The following is a 21,615-nucleotide window of genomic DNA, read 5'->3' as shown; positions in this document are numbered from 1 at the left end:
AAAATACGTGATGAAAAATTAACGGGTGTTATTGAATAGAGACGACTATTCTGGTGTAAAACCAGAAATTGCTGGAATTGCTCACGGGATCAGGCAGTAATTGTGGAGAGAGAAATACACTATTTGCTTCAGGTTGATGACCCTTTATCAGAACTGGAAACATTTTTAGAAAGAAGATGTGTTGTAAGTTACAGAAAAGGTAAGGCAACAGATCTACAGTACAATCCCAAAGCCTGCCCCACAGATGTTTACCAATCAGCCAAGCATCCCCAGCTTTCTGTTCCCTTGCAGGACAACTCATGCTTCAGATTTCAGTAACTGCAGTATTTTTCAGTCCAGTCCATGGTCCCTTTTGAAGTACCAGCTTCTATCTGTCCATGTTTCATTTTGGGCTTTCCCATTGTCCTTCTTTATTTCAGATTTCCTGCAACAGTTATGCTCTATATTGCACAGTTTCACTGTTCATTCCATTGTTGTCCCTCTGATTAACTCTCCTTTGAGTATATTTGCTGTCATCAGGAAGATTTCACTATTTCTCTCTTTGTGAAATCCATACCCACCCTGAACTACCCCACCAAAGACATTCCTTTTTTCTCGTCCTCCCTCCTCAATACTTGCAACTTAAAATTTGCGTGTTTTCTAATCTGCCTCAATTTTAGGAAGGGTAATCAACTTATATCTCCATTTATTAGCTTTGTTTCTCTCTCTGTGGATGCTGTCTGAACCACTGTCCATTGTGAGCATTCTGTGCTTTAATTTCAGCTTTCTAGTATCTGCAGCTCTTAGTCTCTCAATCACTATCCTGGCATCTTCGTGGTAAATTTTCCAGCGGGGAATTGGATGCATCAACTTCAACAAGAGGATGGAGTTAACATATCCAATTACGCACTGGCAACTTTCTAATCTTGGCTGTTGTTGAGGTGTGGTTAAGATGAGAAAGCAGCTCTGAGTTTATTACTGAGAAGTAACTGGGGAATGAGAAATTCCCCAATCAGTAGATTTATTTATGATATGCAGATATGGCAGTGGCAGCAGTGAAGACCATTGAGTGAGCATTCCTGTACTATACTAGAGAACAAATGGAGGATATTTGTTTATCCAGTTTGATCCAAACTCAAATGTTATTAAAGCATTTAGCTTCTGATATAAATATTACACCTCAAAGATTGTGTTTGACTGGCTGTGCAAGTTTTTGCAGTTGAGTGAATGCTAACCGGAGTAGGTGGTGCCCCTTCCTTTGAAGCTGAAAAAAAAACCAAGAACCAGCCAAGAGCCATAGTGAAACAGACCACTGATCAGACAGAACCTAGATAGGATGACTCAGCTGAGAAGTAATTTCTTCTCGTGGAAGGTTGTGAATCTATCCAAGGGCTGTGGATGCTGAATCACTACGTAGATACGAGGTTAAGGCAGAATATTTTTGACTGCAGGAAGGTAGGATTGAAGCCAAAGTTCAGATCAGCCGTCCCCTTACTCAGCGCTGGAGGAGGCCTGCGGCAGATTTAAAGTTAGAGCCAGATGGGAGATGAGGAGCTTTTGTTTTACTTGAGTTACATTAATCTGTAATGTAGTGTCTGACAGGCTGGATGAAGACAAAGAGGAGCTTTCAGAAGGGAATGAGATAAAAACAAAAAGCAGGAAATTGTACAGTTCTGAGGAAGAAGCATTGGAGTGGTAGTGTGGACTGCTCTTTCAAAGTGCTTGCATTATGAATGGCATCTTCTGTGCTGTAAGATTAGAAAAGATGCGCTTGCTTTGTGCCTTGTTCTTCAGCAATTTTCTAAAGAGTTGTATGCGTAGATAAGTCAGAAAGAAGTTCTGAGATCCAGCAAAGCTCTTGGCTGTGTGCAACTCTGAATAAATTCCAACTTTTCAAATGTAATGTCCATGTTCCAAACTGAAAGCAAATCAAAGATCTAGAAAGTGAACAATAGTTGACCAACAACTTCAAATAACTAACACAACCCAGAAGATGCCAACAACTTGAGTGCTGCTTGAATGAGGGGAATTTTACAGCTGATGTGAACCCTACTCTCACCAGACAAGCCTACTTGTATCTCTCATCATTGCACAGAAATCTGAAGGGGGATCTCTGATACTTGTTTCCAATCTATTTCAGTTATTGCTTAATACAATTGCTTTGGATTGAGTTCAACTAAACTAACGCAAGCTGTAAGTGAAAATCAGAAAATTTCAGATGCTAGAAACCTGAAGTAAAACCAGAAAATGATGGCAACTCTATGACTCTGTAGATCTGGCAGCATCGGCAAAAAGTGAAAAGTTAATCTTTCAGCTCTGGGACCCTCTGCCACAACTCAGAAACTGAGAAAAGCTTTCCCTTCTTCTGATAAATGGCATCAGACTTGAAATGTTATGTTTCTCTTTCCTGACCTACTAAATGTTTCTGGAATTTTTATCTCAAATGTTACTCCTTATCTCTTAGCTATCTATTTGTTAGCCAGCTAAATCATTGAACAATTTAAAAAAAGCAGGTATCAATCTCGTGATGAAATTTGGGGGCGTAATACTGATGTTCTGGCCAAACTTAACACTGCATCCCTGGTTTTGGTTACCTTGGTAACCATAATGCTTTGAAATCCACACAGTTGTTTCAGTTTTTTTTAGTTAAAATTACAGGTGACCTGGAACTGCCTGCAATTAAAGTAATTAACATTGATCATTTTCCCCAGGAAAATAAAAAAAACTGCAGATGCCAGGAAGCTGAAATAAAAAAAAGGGAAAAAGAAAATGGACATTTTCAGCAGGTCAGATAACATCTGTGAGAGGAAAACAGAGTTCACATTTCAGGTCACTGACCTTTCAGCAGAAGTCTATATAGTGCTATTTCATATTTTTAGGGGTTTTCTATGTTATACTGTATACATTAGTTATCTCTGTGTACATTATATGTTTTTCTATGTTATACTGTATACATTAGTTTTCTATGTTATACTGTATACATTAGTTATCAGAGATTTTATATATATAAAATTGCAGTCTGTCCAGTATTTATCCTGAGAAATAATGCAACATACCTTTGTTGTTGAAAAACATAATCATTCACACAATGCCTTTGAGGACCAACTAGTTTCCACGTAACAGCTTCCTTCAGAATTCGCCCAGCATCAAGCAGACCAAATCCATATCTATGAGCAAAAACAATGACACATACTGAATATAAACAGTTAGAACTGAAAATTATAAGCACTGCACCTCATCCAGTAAATAACATTTTCGAGAAAAACCACACTGAAAAGGGCAGTCACTGAAGAAACTGGGGATTTTCTCTATCCTTAGTCTTTTGGCTCCTTAAGGTTAGTGGTAGCACATAAATAGTCTTCAAAGGCACTTTTCAGCTTTTGCACTCATGCCTTTTTAAACACAAGCTATTATTCTGATAAATTAACCTAGTCATTATATTAATGAAGATGTAAGAGATTATTTAGAAACTGTTGCTGAAACCAAGAGGACTTTTCAGCCTGTTCTTTAGCTGCCAACCAGCCTAACCTCTGAGCTCGCTTCATAGACATCAGCAACATACATCAGGACAGTAACAGGAGGAAGAAAACAGGCAACATATTGGTGGCAATACCTTTAGAGGTTAATGAAAATCCAATGTTATTCAACAGCTGTTTATTCTTTGTTTTAAATGGTGTCAAATTGTGTATGTTGTGTAAAAATCAACAAGGACAATCTATATATCTATATCTACCTACACACCTGCAGTGGAACACATTGGGAATATTACATTTTGGCCCAATTAAGCCCTTGCTCCAATTTTCATAGAAATAATTATAAAGGTATAAAGAATACAAACTACCTTTTAACTGAGTAACAAGTTATTTATTTCAATAAGATACAGAATAAATTAGAATACTACTAAAACTACTACAGTACTTCTGTATAAAACTGGGTATTAATTCTTAACAGTTATACAACTGTGGTATTGTTAATGTTCTAATCTGTTTTGTATTTCATTTAAATGCATAGTTTGTAACTCAGTTAAATGGTAGTTTGTCTTTTTTATAACTTTTTAACTATTTCCATGAAACTTCAGCTAATTAGGTCAAAATGTACTGGTCCTGATGTGTCCCAATTAATCAGAATGCACCATATATGATTGTCCACTTATTTGATTCTAATCCAGGAGATATAGTGTGTGTGTGTGTGTGTGTGTGTGTGTGTGTGTGTGTGTGTGTGTGTGTGTGTGTGTGTGTGTGTGTGTGTGTGTGTGTGTGTGTGTGTGTGTGTGTGTGTGTGTGTGTGTGTGTGTGTGTGTGTGTGTGTGTGTGTGTGTGTGTGTGTGTGTGTGTGTGTGTGTGTGTGTGTGTGTGTGTGTGTGTGTGTGTGTGTGTGTATATATATATATATATAGGTATGTATCGATGTGTGTGTGCATGTATACTGTACAATATATCCTGTATCTCTTGGATTAGAACCAAATATGTGGACTACAGGAATTTTTCTTTAAATTAAAGATTGATTCCTGCCTATTGTTGTCTAACCATTTTTGCATCACTAACAGCAACCTATAGGGTGAAAATGGGGTGAAAATAAATGGTGGGAAAAGAAAGAGAAAAATGGACCAAAGTTGACAGGAAGAAAAATCATTTAAAATAACAATGAAATTTCAGCAGCAGAAAATATTTGCACACAAATTAATTCTGCTCATCATTGTTTTCATGAAATTTGTAAATGCAGAATTAATATAGATGTCCCTGCCAACTTCCTCCTGAATAGAATTGATAACAAATTTGATTTAGAATGTGAAGTACGTATAACTCTTGCAATGTAGGAAAATTCCCTTTGAAAGTGTTATGAGCTTCGGTGGTTAGCCTACAAATATGGAATTTCCATAGTAGCAGCAAATGATAGGTTTTAGTTATATGCAGTAGCATTAAAGCTAATCAATGATAATGACTGTTAATTTTCTATGACTTCCCCCACCTCCAAGTTTCCTGCTGAGATTATGTCCACATGCAACTGTAGGTAATATCTGTTCCACAGTGGGTTAACACCAAATTTAAGTGTGCTTGAAAATGAAAAACTATAGTATTCTAGATGCTGGAAGTTGGACTTAAAAACAAAGAATACCAGAAACACTTAGCAAGACAGGCAGCAGCTGTGGAAAGAGAAAAAAGTTTTAAGATGTAGATTTATGCAGGAAGGAATTGATAGGACTGAGGATTTTCTCTGAGAGGGTGATACTATTTTCACAGAAAGATCTCAATGATCAATGAATGATTGAGAGAAAACAAAGGGGCATGTTCAAACTGTTAGATAGTATCTCTGGGGAAAGAATGAGTTACCATTTCAAGTCAATGACCTTTCATCAAAATGAGAAGGAACATAATGTTTGAAAGATCAAGCAAAGAATCGAGAGAACTCTCCTTACTAGTTTTGTAAAGTGAAGCTATCTCTTGTAAAAATAAATTCACAAAGTTTGTCAATTATCAAACTAAATAAATCAGACTGATCCAACAGATCAGTCTAGATGTGGAATTAAGAACAATTCAGAACTCAAGTAAAACCTGTATTGAATTTCTGCCAGTATGCTTTTCAATAATCAGTGATTGGGTATGCTCCAAATATTCTTTCCCTTGAGAACGGACAGGCTGAACACAAGAAATTACTATTTCAAAATAGCCTCTAATACTGATAGGACACTACAGGAGAAGACACTTATTTTTGTGTGGAATATTGAATAAGAAATTGTACAGGTAAGCCATTACTGTGATCTGTGAGTTCATTGCCCCATTTCTTGATGTCGCCTGGATAAATCTTCTCACTGCATAGCAGTGAAATCCATGGCTGCTGTTTTGTTGATTACTTTTTGTCATGAGGTCCTTTCAAGATCATGGTGGAGATTGCAATGGAATTATTCACTACACTCAATTTATTAAGGAGCAGATTCTTTTTTACTGCTTCCTTCATGCTTCATTCATTTTTACAAAATAAAAACAACAACAAAACAATTGTTTGGCCAGCAGAAGCTCCACCCCAGACCGGAATGTGCTCAACTACATACACGTTGAGATATAGACAGCCTTTGAACAATTCACTGTACTGACTAGGAAGATATTTTACTCATAAAACATTAAGGTGATCTGCAATAAAGGGATTTTCTTTTCTTTCTGTTTAGTGTTACATTGTTCATTTCATATTTCTGGTCCCATTTAAAGTTTTCTTTTGGTTACTATCTTTGGCAAAATCAAACACTTTCAGTAATAAGAAAGTCTTTAGGCAAACGTATCAACTTTGGTTTGTATGATGAATTGCAACCAAATTGAAAATGACAATAAATAATATCTGCACATTCAAAGTCGTCCATTAGTGTCCTCTATTCTACTAATCCTGGTTTTCCTCCCTCTGAGATACCCAGCCAAGTCACTGACTAATATATTCTATTAGATGTCCACAAAGAAATGTGATTGGTCAGCAGGCTTTACACAATATCTGCTTTTGAAAGCTGCATTCTTAAAGAAAACTGCTTGGTAGGCACTACGGAATATATTGTGAACATAGAGTTTAGCAATGTAAAAAATACAAAAGCCACATTTTTAAGCAAGTCCTCAGGAGTATTTCCTCAGTTATTTTCAGTAAATACTATAGACTTAAACACAAATTAATATTGAACAATTCATGAATTGTTCAAATATAGCTTCTTCAATGATAGCACTTGTGCACAAGTTGGAGTAGTTTTAAACCAAGGCAACAGTGTTCAAATCCAAAGAATAAAATTACAATCAACCACATGAGGCAAGCAGATATCCATAGAACAAGCCATTAGAATGCTAAAGAATAGCAAGTGTATTTTGGATAGATCAGGCAACATGTTTTCATGGACCAGTATTACTCCTCTGTGTTGTATGTGACATTGTATGGTGACAAGAAAAGACACGATGCGCAGCAGAAGTACAATTTAACAATCTTTGATACCAATCTCCAAACAGTACTATTTCACCATTGTTGGGAGATTTGTTGAATCAAGTAATTAAAGACAATTTTTGTATTCGTTGTAAAAACATTATTTTAGCCTGACTAGCTAAAAAAAATGCAAATCTTGCATTCAGATAGAGCCATTCACATTCCTCACAAAGTCTTCCAAAAATAGAGTATTTTTGTAGGAAGTCAACGTCGATTGCAGGAATGGATAGGATTTATTAATTTGTATGAAGCAAGTTTTCACGAACACCTCTACAATTGTGATCAATAATGTGTTTTTGATGGGTAATTATTGGACAGGTCACCTAGGATACCTCTCCTGGTCTTCTTCCCAATGGTACTCAATAGGAAACATCGATCATCCCTCTGCTTCCACAGATACACCTGACCTGTGGAGTTCCTCCAGCAAATTGTCTTCTTCTTTTCCAACACATACTGTCCTCATTTACACTGTCTTACAAATAAATTTCACTTACTTAACTTCATTTAATTCTGAACTTCTGCTCTGTATTTCCTTCAGTTGCAAGAGGCTTTGAGGTAAATGGCCAATACCCTTCAACAAAGGCTTTAAGAATATGAGGTGCCATCTCCTAGTCTTTGACTGCTGTCAGTTAAGTATCCCTTGTCAATGGAAATTTTTTAAAATTCCTGCAGATGTGCAAGTCTGAAATTTAAAAAAACCCAGAAATTGCTGCAAACAGCAGGTCAGGCAGCAACTCTGGAAAGAGAAATAAAATGGATGTTTTAGGGCTGAGACCCTTCATTAGAATACAACAGAAAAATGGGAAAAAATAAAATCAAATAATGGAATTTCAAAATATAATGGATATCCAAAATATACTGTAAGGTGGAAACCTGTGGAAAGAGAAACGGAGGCTGATGTCTAGAGACTCTTTGTCACTCTGTAGATGTTGCCTGACCTGTTGAGTGCATCAGGTATTTACCATTTTTATTTAAGCTTGTTTAGATTGAAGTTTAAATGTCTGATTAATTCCTTAATGTGTTAATCAATGGAGATAATGGAGAAAAATTTGAGGGTAACTTTCCCTGTGTAACTGTCTTTTGCAGATTCTCTCTTGTCTATGTTACTGTCAGATGCTTCGGGATTTCTGTCTGATTATTTTATTGAGTTGCTGGTGTTTTTTTTAAACTGAATTTGATGGTTCTGCATCCCTTCTAGGACACAGCACATACAATGGGGCATTGCTTGAATAACCTGCACCAGACAGTTCAGTGAAGATCAGGAATGATATGGGATGAAGTTAATTTAGAACTTTTTACGTTAGCTGCATTTATTTAAATAAATGCTGCATAGTGGCACCGGACTTTAGATTTTACTGTAAGAGCACACCAGAAGGTTTATAGATATTAGAACCCTGCAGATATCTGGTTTATTGTGGGGGGTGGAACTGGACTCTCTGACGGTGGTGTCTGAAAAGAGGATGCTGTCCAAGTTGCATGCCATCTTGGACAACGTCTCCCATCCACTCCATAATGTACTGGTTAGGCACAGGAGTACATTCAGCCAGAGATTCATTCCACTGAGATGCAACACTGAGTGTTATAGGAAGTCATTCCTGCCTGTGGCCATCAAACTTTACAACTCCTCCCTCAGAGTGTCAGACACCCTGAGCCAATAGGCTGGCCCTGGACTTATTTCCACTTGGCATAATTTACTGATTATTATTTAATTATTTATGATTTTATATTGCTATATTTCTACACGATTCTTGGTTGGTGCGACTGTAATGAAACCCAATTTCCCTCGGGATCAATAAAGCATGTCTGTCTGTCTGTTTGTATTTTTATACCTTAGTAAATGATGGCACATGGATGGAGGAGTTAATCTGGCTGCTTCACAACTACCGGGACAATTCTGGACCTGTACTGCTGAATGTGTGGAGTTTGCTTGTTCTCTCAGTGATTATCCCGATTGGTTCTGGATGCTGTGGTTTCCTACCACATCCCAAAGGAGAATGGGCAGCCACATGCTCTGTAAGTCACCCCCACCCCCCCAGTGTAGCTAATGGCACAGGGTGTGCCGGGGACGCACACGGTGACGAACATCAAGTGCTGCTGATAGATTATCAGCTGGATGAAAGGCGCTGTTCGGTCTGCCCGAAACTCGTTGGTTTACCGGCACATTGAGATGCCTGTGGAGAAATGCTGCCAAATGGCACATTCCGGGCTGCAGGAGTGTGTGCTGCGGGGTGCACTGAGGCTTGGTGCAGCCATTGCAAGTCTCACTGGTGAAGGCTTCTTCTCCTACTGGGGGGGGGGGGGTTGGGTGTAGGGAAGAAGCCCCTGAATTTTTGTAGCAGATAGTATACAACTCCAGAATGCCACATGACTGACAGCAGAGCTATTAGTGTGTATGAATGTATTAGAACAATAGGGAAAGCATTGATCTTATAGGTAAAGAATGAAAAGGTATTGAGTGGTTTATTCTTGTAATTTTTAAAATTATGAATGAAGTTTATTTTGTTAAAAAAATATGCCTGTGGGTTTATGAAGAGGGTGTGGAGAAAGATGCAAGGACCTGCGACACGGTTCATCCCGGGAAGCTGTGAGACAGAGGACTCTCTGATCTACAGGCTGCTCCCAGCTACACACACGGCGATGAACATCAAGGGCTGCTGGCAGCTCATCAGCACAGTGAAAGATGCTTTTTGGTCTGCCGGAAAGTTGCTGATGGTCAGCACATCGAGATGTGCGTTGAGGAATGCTGCCGACCTGCATATTCTAGGCTGCAAGAACAGATGCCGGAGGATGCACTGCGCAGCCACTTGGTGGGGAAGGGCCATCGCACACAGCTCTTCAGCTACCGAAGGACTCAATTATTGTTAGTAGTATACCACCCCAGTGGGCAATGAGTGCAGTGGCATAGAAATGAAACAGAAATTAATACAATGAATGAAAAGGCATTGCACGATTTATTCTTCTAAATATCTTTTGTTATAAATAAAGTATGTTTTGATATAAAGAATAGGCAAGTGATGTAATAGTTGATGACACAGGTAAGTGAGAAAGAGAGCATTCTGGTAGATTTTGCCTGATCTACTGAGTTCCTTCAGTGTCCTGTGTTTTGCTCAAGATTCCAGCATCTGCAGTCTCTTGTGTTTCCGCGTGAGAAAGGAAATTCTGTAAGTTTTGTCGATTCAGGGAAATAAGGAGAGAGCGATTGAGACTGCTGGAGTGCTTCCACTAGAAAGCACTGAATGGACTACTGAGAGCCTCCTTCTGTGCTGTAATAACTGCACTTATGCATTTTAAGGCAATATTCTGGTTCAGTACAATGAATTCTGGATTGTGTCCGAGGTGTTTAAGACGTAGGAGTGCAAAATGCTTGCTCAGTGGAATGTCTTAGTACCAACAATTTCCTGCAATGTAGTTTGCAAAGTACATAGTCCCAGAAGACCGGTGGAAAAATGACGCTGTCCATCCTTCCTAAAGGAAAACTAAACACATTCATAAAATTATACAAATACTAAAATATTTCCTAAAAGACGAGTAATAAGAACATCTAGTCATAGAGAATATAACTTAAAAATATCCATGTGGCTTACTAAAAGGCAGATTGTATTACCCAGCATCGAGTTCCCTTAAGGTATAACCAGAGTGGACAATGATGGCATAGTGGATATGATAAATATTCTATGAGTTTTCAACAGGCAAAAGGCAAGGTCTAAGTGGTATAAGCCAGTTGAAATGACTGGCCCTATCCTTTCACTGAAGTTCCATAGATTAATAAGGATTTGGGTTTGCTTAGTTACCTTCTGAATATTGCTGGCAAATTATAAACAGTGTTTAATACAGTGAGGGGAGCAGAGGGAACTGAGAAACATGGCATGGCTGTCTCCATTCACCTTGCTGGATATCGTGCTGATAGTTAAGGTCACTTCCCTGCGAATAAAACCACAGGGTTATAATGGGCTTACTTGGAACATTAAAAGTGCAGCTCCAGCCGAGTTTGGCAGTAGGCCCACTGTGGAGGAAAATTTAGCTCACCAAATATAAACATTTCAATAAACAAAAGATTTTAAGCAGCTGCTATAAAGCAAGTAAATGAGAGATAATTAAAATGTCACATCAAATTTTACTGTCGACAAGTTAGCTTGACGGGCAGCAAAAGTAGGAAATCCATTTATTTAAACTATGATTAGGCTGGGTGAATCCTGACTGGTTTGCACTGTTGGCCAGTTAGATGCAGCATCAACAGCTCAGCTATTAGAAAACTGCAATGAAGTTGAGATCTTTCACCAACAGATGTTTAATATTTTATTTGAGAAATTTTGATCTTGATATAGAAAATTTTGTCCTGTGGTCAATGAAAACTTGATACCATAACTTTGCTCGGGAAATCTATCATTCATTAACGAAGTAACTAAACCTAATGTTAATTATTGCAAATCTACAGCTATTCATGATGTTCAGTCCACTCAATGTAAAACTCCTCAGAAACAAAAATAAAATCCAGATTTATAGACTTACAACTTACACCCACCACTCAGAAAAAGAAAAGGATGCTGCAATTTTAACTTTAATGTGTAAAGGCACTTTTAATCTGCTTAAATAAGATAGATTGTTCCATGTTTTCTTTCAGTTAGGATATAGTGTTACACTTAGGAGGAATAACAAGGGGTTATTCAAGTAGAATTAGCATCAAGAAGGTAATTGGAATTTAGGAGTGGATTCAGTGTATAGGAGCTTCCAACGTGACCTTGATTATGTATCAATGGGTGGCCAGTGTGCAGGTGCAGGAATTTGAGCAGTCAGAGGCCATTATGTGGGATCCATGGGAATGGTCTCCAGCGCAAAGGTTAAGTTATAAATTAACTTTATGAATGGTGATTAACTTGGTGTCCTTCAATGATCTTGTCGTTTACAGTATGCATGTTAGCAGGAAGTTTCTGGGAAGCACTAACAAGCACACAGCTTATTTCCTCATAATCACATGCCAACTTAAGAAAATAAAATTTCTTTGATAAGTGTCTTTTATTTCCAAATACATGGAAATCTAAAAATGTTTAATTGTATAGTTGTGTCACCAGTGAGAAACAGTATTTTGATGAAAGTAATACATTATTTTTCCAGTTATTTTAATATATATATTAACAAGGTTTACTAAGAATTTGTTTGTAGTGCAAACAGAATAAGTTCAGACAGAAATTTCTCCACCTAGACGATTGATTTCTTATATCACACAAGAAAATTAATTTTACTAGTAGCCTATGTGCTCAGATGTAACAAGACTACTGAGCTGTTCAAGTATAGTATGTCTTTACTGTCTTCCTCAACCCTCTTGTTCAGAGTCTACTAACATACAGTTCAACTTATTCATATCTTATTTTTACTGTGGTCACTGGGAAATATAAACTACATTTCTACCTCAGCGTAATTTGTAATATGTACAGTATATCTTTTAAAAAGGTATTGTTGCAACAGAAAGTCCAAACAATGTTGACATCATCACTTAACTGGGCAATAGACTGAGACAACATGAAACTTTGTTTTGATTTAGCTCTCAATAACCAGACTGCTCCAAGTGAAATTAGTTGATGCCTTGAACAATTCAGAAGACAAAACTTCCTAAAAAATGGCTGGAGAAAACCAATGATCTATAGTATGGAAGGCATACAAATAATATACTGTAATAGCAGTTGGAAGATTTTTAGGAACTGCTTCATGGAAACTTGTCAAGTTTCTTTAAGCTTTGATACACATTGGGTTCATCCCAAGCAAATCTACAGCTTATATAAATCTCCACAAGGTATGTAGTATCATGTATTTCTTTAGAAATACAGACCTGAACAGTGAATGCTGTTTGACTTTTTCCAACAAAGCAAGATTACTAACTGACATGTGCCAGACAGGGTGGTTTGAGTATTTCAGAGACTGCTGATCTCCTGGAATTATCAGGCACAATAGTCACTAGAATTTACCGAGAGTGGTGTGAAAAACCAAAAAAAAATTCCAGTGAGTGGCAGTTCTATGCGAGAGAATGCCTTGTCAATGAGAGAGGTCAGAGAGAATGGCCAGACTAGTTCAAGCTGACAGGAAGGTGACAGCAACTCAAAAATCTCGTGTTACAACAGTGACGACGAGTATCTCTGAATGCACAATATGCTGAACATTGAAGTGGATGGGCCACAGCAGCAGAAGTCCACAAACTCACTCAATGGCCATTTTATTAGACATAGTCTTCCTGTTTGCCAATTTCACTCCATAATTGGACCTCATGAGCTTATTTGGGGTTTGTTTATCATAAATCGTTGCTAACACCATCAGAATGATCTCAGCTATTACATTAGAGTGTTGATTGTAGACAGCAAACAAAATCAACCAATGGTGCAGCATGTGATGTCACAGCATTGGTGCTTGACAGAATTGACTTAAATTCAGAGCTCAGCTTTCCATCCATCTGGCTGAGGAAAATCAGAACTCGGGAATGAGCAACTATTCTTCATGCTTCATCCTCATCAAGAATTTTGTCAAAGGATTCTTCACTGGAATCCTAAATTGGATTACAGTACAAATTCCAACAACTGGGAAAGCAGACTAACATTTTTTCAATCAGGAAGTTCAAATGCATGATTCAATCTGTTAATCACTATCCAGCCCTTAATGTGCCCATCAGCTTCCTAGAACCAATATTCACACAATTCCCCTGCTATTCCAGATACATGGATTAGAAACATTCAACTATAATTAAAAACCAAGTGAGGCAAGTGTCAAACACAAGAGGTTCTGCAGATTTTGGACATCCAGAGTAACACGTACAAAACACTGGAGGAACTTAGCAGGTCAGGCAGCATCAATGGAGAGGTATAAACAGTTGACGTTTCGTTTCGAGACCCTTCATCAGGATTAGAAAGGAAGGCAGAAGAAACCCGTAAGTATTGCAGAAACTAATTCACAGTTAAGTAATGCAACCTCCGTCTAACTCATCTGACGGGATATGCACAGCAGGGAGAAGTTAGCTGTACAAGGCCTCCAGCAACCGAAGAATCTGCCAAGTGACCAGGTGATGGTTTTGTGATGTTTTGAAGACCACCAAGAAAAATAATCGTCAAATACCTGACCATCATCACCTCTGGTGTGAAATCAGAGGACACAGGCAGTGCTGTGCTGAAAATTCTTGGCTTTTGAAAGTCTGTAAGGATTGACTGCAGCCAAAACTGTTGCTTATCCATGCCATGAATAAAGCATTGATATAAAGCACTATTTATAATGGTTGGATGTATATCATTACCAGCAATCTGCCCTTCTTTTATTATGCATTTTAAAGCATAAATATAACATCACAACCACAGCTCCTTCAACTGCCACAAACAGTAACCTGAATGATCTACTGTAGTAACGTTTATGCCCTGAGGTTTGTTTGTCCTGATCTGTATTGGCCCAGTGGGTTTAAATGAGATAGTATGGGTATTCTACCTATGGCTTAGTGCCATATTATCTGAAGATAGCTAATTCCCCAAGTGGTGTTAATTTTCAACATCTTAATTCTAAAATCTTGCTGATATATGCAATATTGATTTTAGAGACATTTTCAAGAACCAAGTCCTGTTTCTTCTTAAACTTTTAAACCCCCAAATCTGCCACTGAATTCTAATTGTTAAACTGTGCTTTAAAGGTTAAACAAACCTCTTTAGGTAATTCAAATGTAATGCATAAATTTTATGAAAATTCTTGCACTATGAAAGTCAGCAAAGGCAGAGAACTTGCATATTTCCTTTACAAGCAAATCCTGGGTGTTACACTTGTTATTGTATGAAGGTACAATGATTAGTTAATTTGAAGTGACTTTAGACTTTGAGGTTTAAAGAGTACAATGACTTTCTCATCCTGGATTCTATTTAGCTAGGGTATAGATGCAAGAATCTCAGAAGGATTGTGAGTAACCATCTCCAATTCTGTGTAGCAGTTCAGTCAGACAAAGAAAATGAATCGTGAATTCAGCTTTGTATGGCAGTAACAACTCAGTATTGGTGGTATAGCCACCATGCAGTTCTTGAGAAACATATAAAAACATATTCAAAGAGAATGTGGATATATTAAAAGGTACATAAGCAACACAGACAGAGCATCAGCTCCCGCTCCCTTCAATTTACCACCTTCTGAGTTAATGAAAAGCATAGAAAAGTTGAATCAAATCATTAAAGGTGATGGAGAAATTAATCAGAAATATGCTGCTACACACACAGAATGCTGGAAGAACTTGGCAGGTCAGGCAGCATCTATGAAAAGTAATAAAGAGTCAATGTTTCGGGCCAAAACCCTAGACCCTAGATTCCAGCATTTGTGTGTGTTACTCTGGATTTCCACTACCTGCAGAAATATGGTGATTTCTTAGACCATAAGACCATAAGACATAGGAGCAGAATTAGGCCTTTCGGCCCATCAAGTCTGCTCTGTGTTCCATGATGACTAATTTATTATCCCTCTCAATCCCACTCTCCTGTATTCTCCCCATAACATTAGACCATCCTGATTGATCAAGAATCTAGCAAGCTTCGCTTTTAAATATATCCAATTATTTGGCCTCCACAGCCACCTGTGGCAATGAATTCTACAAATTCACCACCATCTGGCTAAAGAAATTTCTCCATATCACTGTTCTAATGGGACATACTTATATTTTGAGGCTGTGCCTTCAGATCCTAGACTCCCCCCACTATATGAAATGTCCTGTCCAGTCTATTTAGACCTCCCAATATTAAGTAGGTTTCAATTAAATCCCCCCTCGTTCTTCTAAACTCAGTGAGTACTGAGTCATCAAGCATCAAGCACACCTCATATGTTAACACTTTCATTCCTGGGATCAGTCTCTTGAACCTCTTCTGGATCCCCTCCAGTGACAGCACATCCTTTCTTAGATAACGGGCTGGAAACTGCTCACAAAACTCCAAATGTGGTTTGAATAATGCCTTATCAAGCATCCAACTCTGTAAATAAACTGGGGCATGTCTTTTAAAAGTGGATAAAGCAAACTTCCAATCTGAGATTATTCATCAAATTCAGTAATGTATCTTCAGTGTTAACTAAAGAGTCCAGTTATTTTCTTTCCTTTTCTAGCTAGTATTAATCTTGCACATGACATCAATAAATTTTAATACAACTCCTCTCTTATCATGACTGGACTGACAGCAGTGAATAATACATACTTAAAAAAAATATTCTAACTATCTGAAGTTGTGGCACGAGTTACCAGAATCATTATTTTCTCTGGTCTTCACTTTTTACTAGTATAATACAAATCTGATAAAACAAATATTAGGTGAAATCTCCATTCTTATTCAAAGACTGCAAAAGTACTTTACTGATTTTACTGCACTCTTCTTTTCCAACTGTCATTTCCATTATTTGAATTGAAGAAGAAATATTTTTACATTATCAACTAAAATATTGAAATCAGACAACATTAGCATAATTCATGTTATATTTAATAGCAGAATGGTTATAACCTTCAAGTTTCATTTATATAGGACAAACATTTTTGGCTTATTGGGGAAACTGTACTTTGTAATTAATTTAATTTGCATATATAAAGTGTGTCTAACGAGCAGCATGCACTGATATGCTGCTTCTTAACATAATGAATATATTCTGTAACTTTTATGCAGATAGGCCTTACTGTTTTTGAGTTATAGAGGAAAATCTATTTTGTAATTAACCTAATTAGAATATGTAAATCACACTAATTAGCACATTGTTAATATGTTCTCCCATGTAGCATAACAAATGTGCCCTCTAAGTTTCAGAAAGATAATGCTCAAATTGTGCAGTTATTGATGAAAACGCGGAAAACTTTATTTTGATCCTTGTGCTTTTACATAGCAAATGTAAAATAGTAGTTTTGCTATTCAGCACCTTTTAAAAAATATATGTACAATCTTAAAAGTTATGTTGGAAAATAATATAGAAAGGCTGTAACCATGTTTTCTCCTTCATTTGCCACATTAGAGTAGCACCTTCCCAACATGGAATTGAATTCAACCCAAACTGAATGCCTCACCCTGATATTGGTTTCTATGTAACGTCCATCTATGTGATTGAAATTCTCAGTGTGACCATAACGCAAATCCACCCAGTATCCATTATCACTTGGACTAATGTGACAAACTTGATTAAAAAAGTTTAAAGATGCAGATATTGACCTTATAAAGTACCAGGTATTATGACGGCATTGGGCATTACCTTGCATTTTTGCTGTAGAATTGAAATATGGGGGAAGGATAAAGATCATGCAACATGGAAGCCACCAGCACACTCTGTGGATGGAAGTGGAGGGGGCTTGAACACCAATGAGTCCACCTTCCAGACCCAGTAAGGAGGAATATTCAGGTTATTTCTGTCTCCAGGATATTAATTTACTTTAGAGTCCTTGCTGACCTTCCATTAGAGAAACCACAGCAAAAACATAAACTTCAGGGATAGGATAAGGTGACCATTGGCTCTAAAGTGAATCTTTGTACCCCAATTATCATTTTCTATTTATGATTCTTGCTATAATTAAAAATTTGCGACAGACAGACGGACAGATCCCGAGGGAAATTGGGTTTTGTTACAGCCGCACCAACCAAGAATAGTGAAGGAGTATAGCAATATAAAACCATAAATAATTAAATAATAAGTTAATCATGTTGGGTTGTAACATCTTAGCTGCTTGCCATCTTTGTTCTCAAAAAGGGGAAATTAAAATTGCTCCCTGTTGTTAAATATCTTGGTAAGACCAAAATACGTTTTCAAAGAATTGCTTCTGATGACTTCATTATTTGTCTTCCTTTGATGCCTCTACCAAGACCCAATCCCTTCAAAAGAGCTGCATTTTATTAAGATCAATATAATTCCTACTGAGAAATGTAAGATAGGAATTAAATCTCAAAACAATAACTATCATTACACTTGTTGGGCCAAATGGCCTGTTCCAATGCCTTCTATCATACTTAGTCCAATGTGAATCAGATTATCTGATTACTATCACTGTGGTTTGATGGAGATTACAGTGATCAATTTGATGTGATGTATTGGTATAATGCATTACACCAGTGAATAAATTTCAAAAGTACTTCATTGGCATTAAAGTGCCTCAGGAAGAACAGAGCTCATGAATGGTGCTACATTAACACCACTTATTTCCTTCATCAGCACATAGGTAAAGGGGTAATGGACTTCTCCAGTTCCTTTTTAACTTCTATATGCTGAAATGTTTGTTGGCTTCCTGATCACTACACTCCTTTGTGCCCCTGCATTTACTCAAGTAGTACAAAATATACACATGATCTCTCTCTCTCTCTCTCTATATATATATATCTATTTATCTCTCTTTCTTTCCTACTCCCTCTCTCTGACAAACTGCTCATCTTCCTTTGGTTCTAAAATTTTAGGTTCTTGTTTATTCTTGGTTTTCTGCTCTTTACCATACATGCCAAGACTCTAAGTTCTGCAATTCTTTTCCTATACTTTTCTATCTCTAATTATTTTCTCTCCTACTTGAAGATACTGTAGGAAACCAAGGACTTTGGACCAAAGCTTTGATTAATGTCATCTTCCCTTCACTTGGTGTCCAATTTTGCTTGATGAACTTCTTTTAAAGTGAGCAGGGATGATTTATTACATTTGAGGGGCCATGCAATAGAAAGTTGGTGCTACAGTTCCAATTTAAATATCAATTTCTTATATGAGACTTTAATATATAACTTTCCAACTCAGATATATCTACCTGAGGCAAAATAATATTGAAATCCACTGCCATTATGTGGAATATTTTGACCACAGGGAACACTTAAACAACAGACAAAGATTTTAAAACAACATAAATAAAAGCACTGGGATTAAAAGAAATTAACATTCTATAGAATAGAATTGAAAGTCTTGCTCCAACGTTCCTAAGAATGATCTAATTCAATAGTCTGCCTCAGCAATTGTTAAGTACCTTTTCCAACCAGTCTTGGAGATTTGTATTCTCAGAGACTTGGGAGGACTCGTCTGTCATAGGCCATCCTCTGATTGTGAGAAAATACTGGGATACAGAAATATACAATGATTGGTCACATTTTTAATCTAAGAGCTGCATGGTCCAGCAAACACTCAACTGAACACAAAGTACACTGCAGATGCTGTGGTCAAATCAACGCGTACAAACAAGCTGGATGAACTCAGCAGGTCAGGCAGCATCCGTTGAAATGAGCAGTCAACGTTTCGGTCCGAGACACTGTCCTGACGAAGGCCGAGTCCTGACGAAGGGTCTCGGACCGAAACGTTGACTGCTCATTTCAACGGATGTTGCCCGACCTGCTGAGTTCATCCAGCTTGTTTGTATGTGTTGAAACACCCAACTGAGGTGTCCTGGATATGGGAGAACAATTCAAAAACAATTTTGTTTATAGGAATTAGTTTGTTGCACTGTCGTCAAGAAATGTATTTCCTACTTTGTTTTACTGTGTGAAGGTAATCGTACAGAATGCTGCAAGTGAATTTGATCACAAATATTCCTTCAGAATGCAGTTGTTTTTAAATCACACCTTCAAAATAATTATGATCTGGTCTCATTCTCATGAAGTGCTTTCTGCCTAATTACTAAATGGCCGGAAAGGTTTAAATGGGGCATGTTATGAGATCATGACTATCTATTTCTTAGCACAAAGAGATACCATAGTTATATCTGCTTTGTTAGATATTGGGTATATCTAATAATAGCTTTCTAGAAGGTATCAATGGGAATAATTAACTTGACCTAGAGTCACAGGATACAGCACAGAAACAGTCCTTTCAGCCCATTGAGTTTACATCGATCAACAACTTCCCAGTTACATTAATTTCAGTTTTAAATTTCTAGTTTTTTTAAAAACAGAAGACTAATAAGACAAAATTCAAATTTGCTGCCCAGTGTCCTTTAATGCTTCATCATGCTACAATTTTGAAACTGTGACACGTAATGGCAAATGCTTCAGCAATTACTGGAAATTCCTTTTGTGGGGGTTTTGTTTATGTTAGACTGCAGACTTAAGATTCAAATTTGAGGACAGTGGTAAACACTTATTTCTTACAATAGTGTTTTAATAATTAGTATCCACAGTTTATTGCTGATAGCTTTATGTAAGTGGATCATATCTCATAGGTAGAGAATAAATGTAATAAAATAATAGTACTGAAAATGCCTCTGAAAGCTTATATGATATAACAGTATCATTAGGATTTTGAAGCTAGCCCCTGTGCATGAATAATTCATAACTGTATGAGGTACAATAATGATTCCAGAACAAGGGAAAGTCATTCTGTGTAGTCCTCAATTTTTCCAAATGCACTCTACAGTCAATAAAATCCTTCTGAAGTATAGCTATTGTTATAATCAGGCAAATGCACCAGGCAATTTTTACCTAATAAAGTATTACAAATATTAAAAAGTAAACAGAAAATAATACAGTATTTTTTTTTCGGAAAGTGATAATTAAGGTGTAAATATTGGCTAGAATACAGGGAGATATTATATAAACATATGAATTAAGAGCAGGAGTAGGACGCTCAGCCTCTCAAACCTGCTCTGCTTTGTCATAAAATGGTGGCCAACAAAGCAATCCCCTCATTCTGCATCAGGTCTCTCCAGTATAAAGGAGGCCAACAAAATGATCCCCTCGATTTAACATTTAACTTTAATATCTTTCCTCTTGAGCTGATGTAAGGTCAGGAACTCAAATGACATTCCTTTGCACTGTAACAATTCTATGGTCCTAAAGGGACTGCATCTCCAAGTGCAACACCATCTCAGAACAGCAATGGAACACAACACGAATGTGGACATATGCTTCCAGAGGTGACCTTTACCTATATACTTCTGATGTGGCACCACTTCTGTGCCAAGGCTGATACCACAATGTGGCTGCATGTAATCTATGAGAAATGTCAATCTTGTGTGTAAAGGTCTGGTAGGGTATTACAGATTATAAACTTCTTTATGAAACTTGCAAAGAATCATATTTGAGATTTTTCGATGGTTAAAGAGCTTGCAATTATTTAGCAGTATGGACCCTTCAAAGGGATAAAGCACAAAGGATTTCCAATCAGTTTACATAGGCCAGTATAGGGAAATAACATTTGGCCAATTTTAGCCTCTATTAAAAGTTCATAGTTTTCAATAAATGTCATGAAGATCTTAATCACTCCTGCTTTGTAATAAGCATGTTGATTTTCTGAAGCTGTTTTTGATGTTTAAAAAAATCCGTATGATGCATTTTATACAGTTGCATAGCACAAAAATTTTATTAGAATTTTGAACTGTTTTTGCAGCAATTAGAAAAAGAGCTGCTTAACCTTTTCAGAGATTTGATGTCCTTCCTACACTGACCTCCATGGGCTGTGTTTAATAGCTATTATGCAAGATCAGGTCTGCATATGATTCTTAAATAGTTCCCATTAACATTTCCAAATGATGCCATTTAAGATAAATCTGCCAATTGTATTGAACCTGCTCAAATGTGGATGCCAGTATTCCTTTCACATGTGGAATTGACCTATTTATAAAACTTCATCAACCATTTGTGCCAAAATTCTGTTTAATCATGATTTAGTACATCATACCAAGAAACAGCCACATTACTATGTAATCCTTAAACTTCTGCTCTGTAATTTACATAAGTATTCACTCAACATAACTTAGAATGAGACAAG

At 37.1% G+C, this 21,615-nt stretch overlaps 1 protein-coding gene and 1 long non-coding RNA gene across 13 annotated transcripts in view; one reads left to right on the top strand and one right to left on the bottom strand.

The window, feature by feature from the left end:
- LOC140726749 (PC3-like endoprotease variant B) overlaps positions 1–21,615 on the bottom strand; it is a 753,656-nt gene that overhangs the window by 67,741 nt on the left and 664,300 nt on the right. For both annotated transcript variants that reach the window (XM_073043532.1, XM_073043531.1), the window contains exon 14: positions 3,036–3,146. In XM_073043532.1, the coding sequence (XP_072899633.1) occupies positions 3,036–3,146 (111 nt within the window). The remainder of the gene's footprint in view (positions 1–3,035; positions 3,147–21,615) is intronic.
- Positions 1–21,615, top strand: part of LOC140726751 (uncharacterized) — a 178,135-nt gene that overhangs the window by 112,254 nt on the left and 44,266 nt on the right. For all 11 annotated transcript variants that reach the window (XR_012098715.1, XR_012098719.1, XR_012098717.1 and 8 more), the window contains one exon: positions 7,466–8,940. This is a non-coding gene — a long non-coding RNA (uncharacterized lncRNA). The remainder of the gene's footprint in view (positions 1–7,465; positions 8,941–21,615) is intronic.

This window comes from Hemitrygon akajei, chromosome 4 (assembly GCF_048418815.1).
Source record: "Hemitrygon akajei chromosome 4, sHemAka1.3, whole genome shotgun sequence".
NCBI classification, from domain to species: Eukaryota; Metazoa; Chordata; class Chondrichthyes; order Myliobatiformes; family Dasyatidae; genus Hemitrygon; species Hemitrygon akajei.
This window is presented reverse-complemented; position numbering and strand designations above follow the sequence as displayed.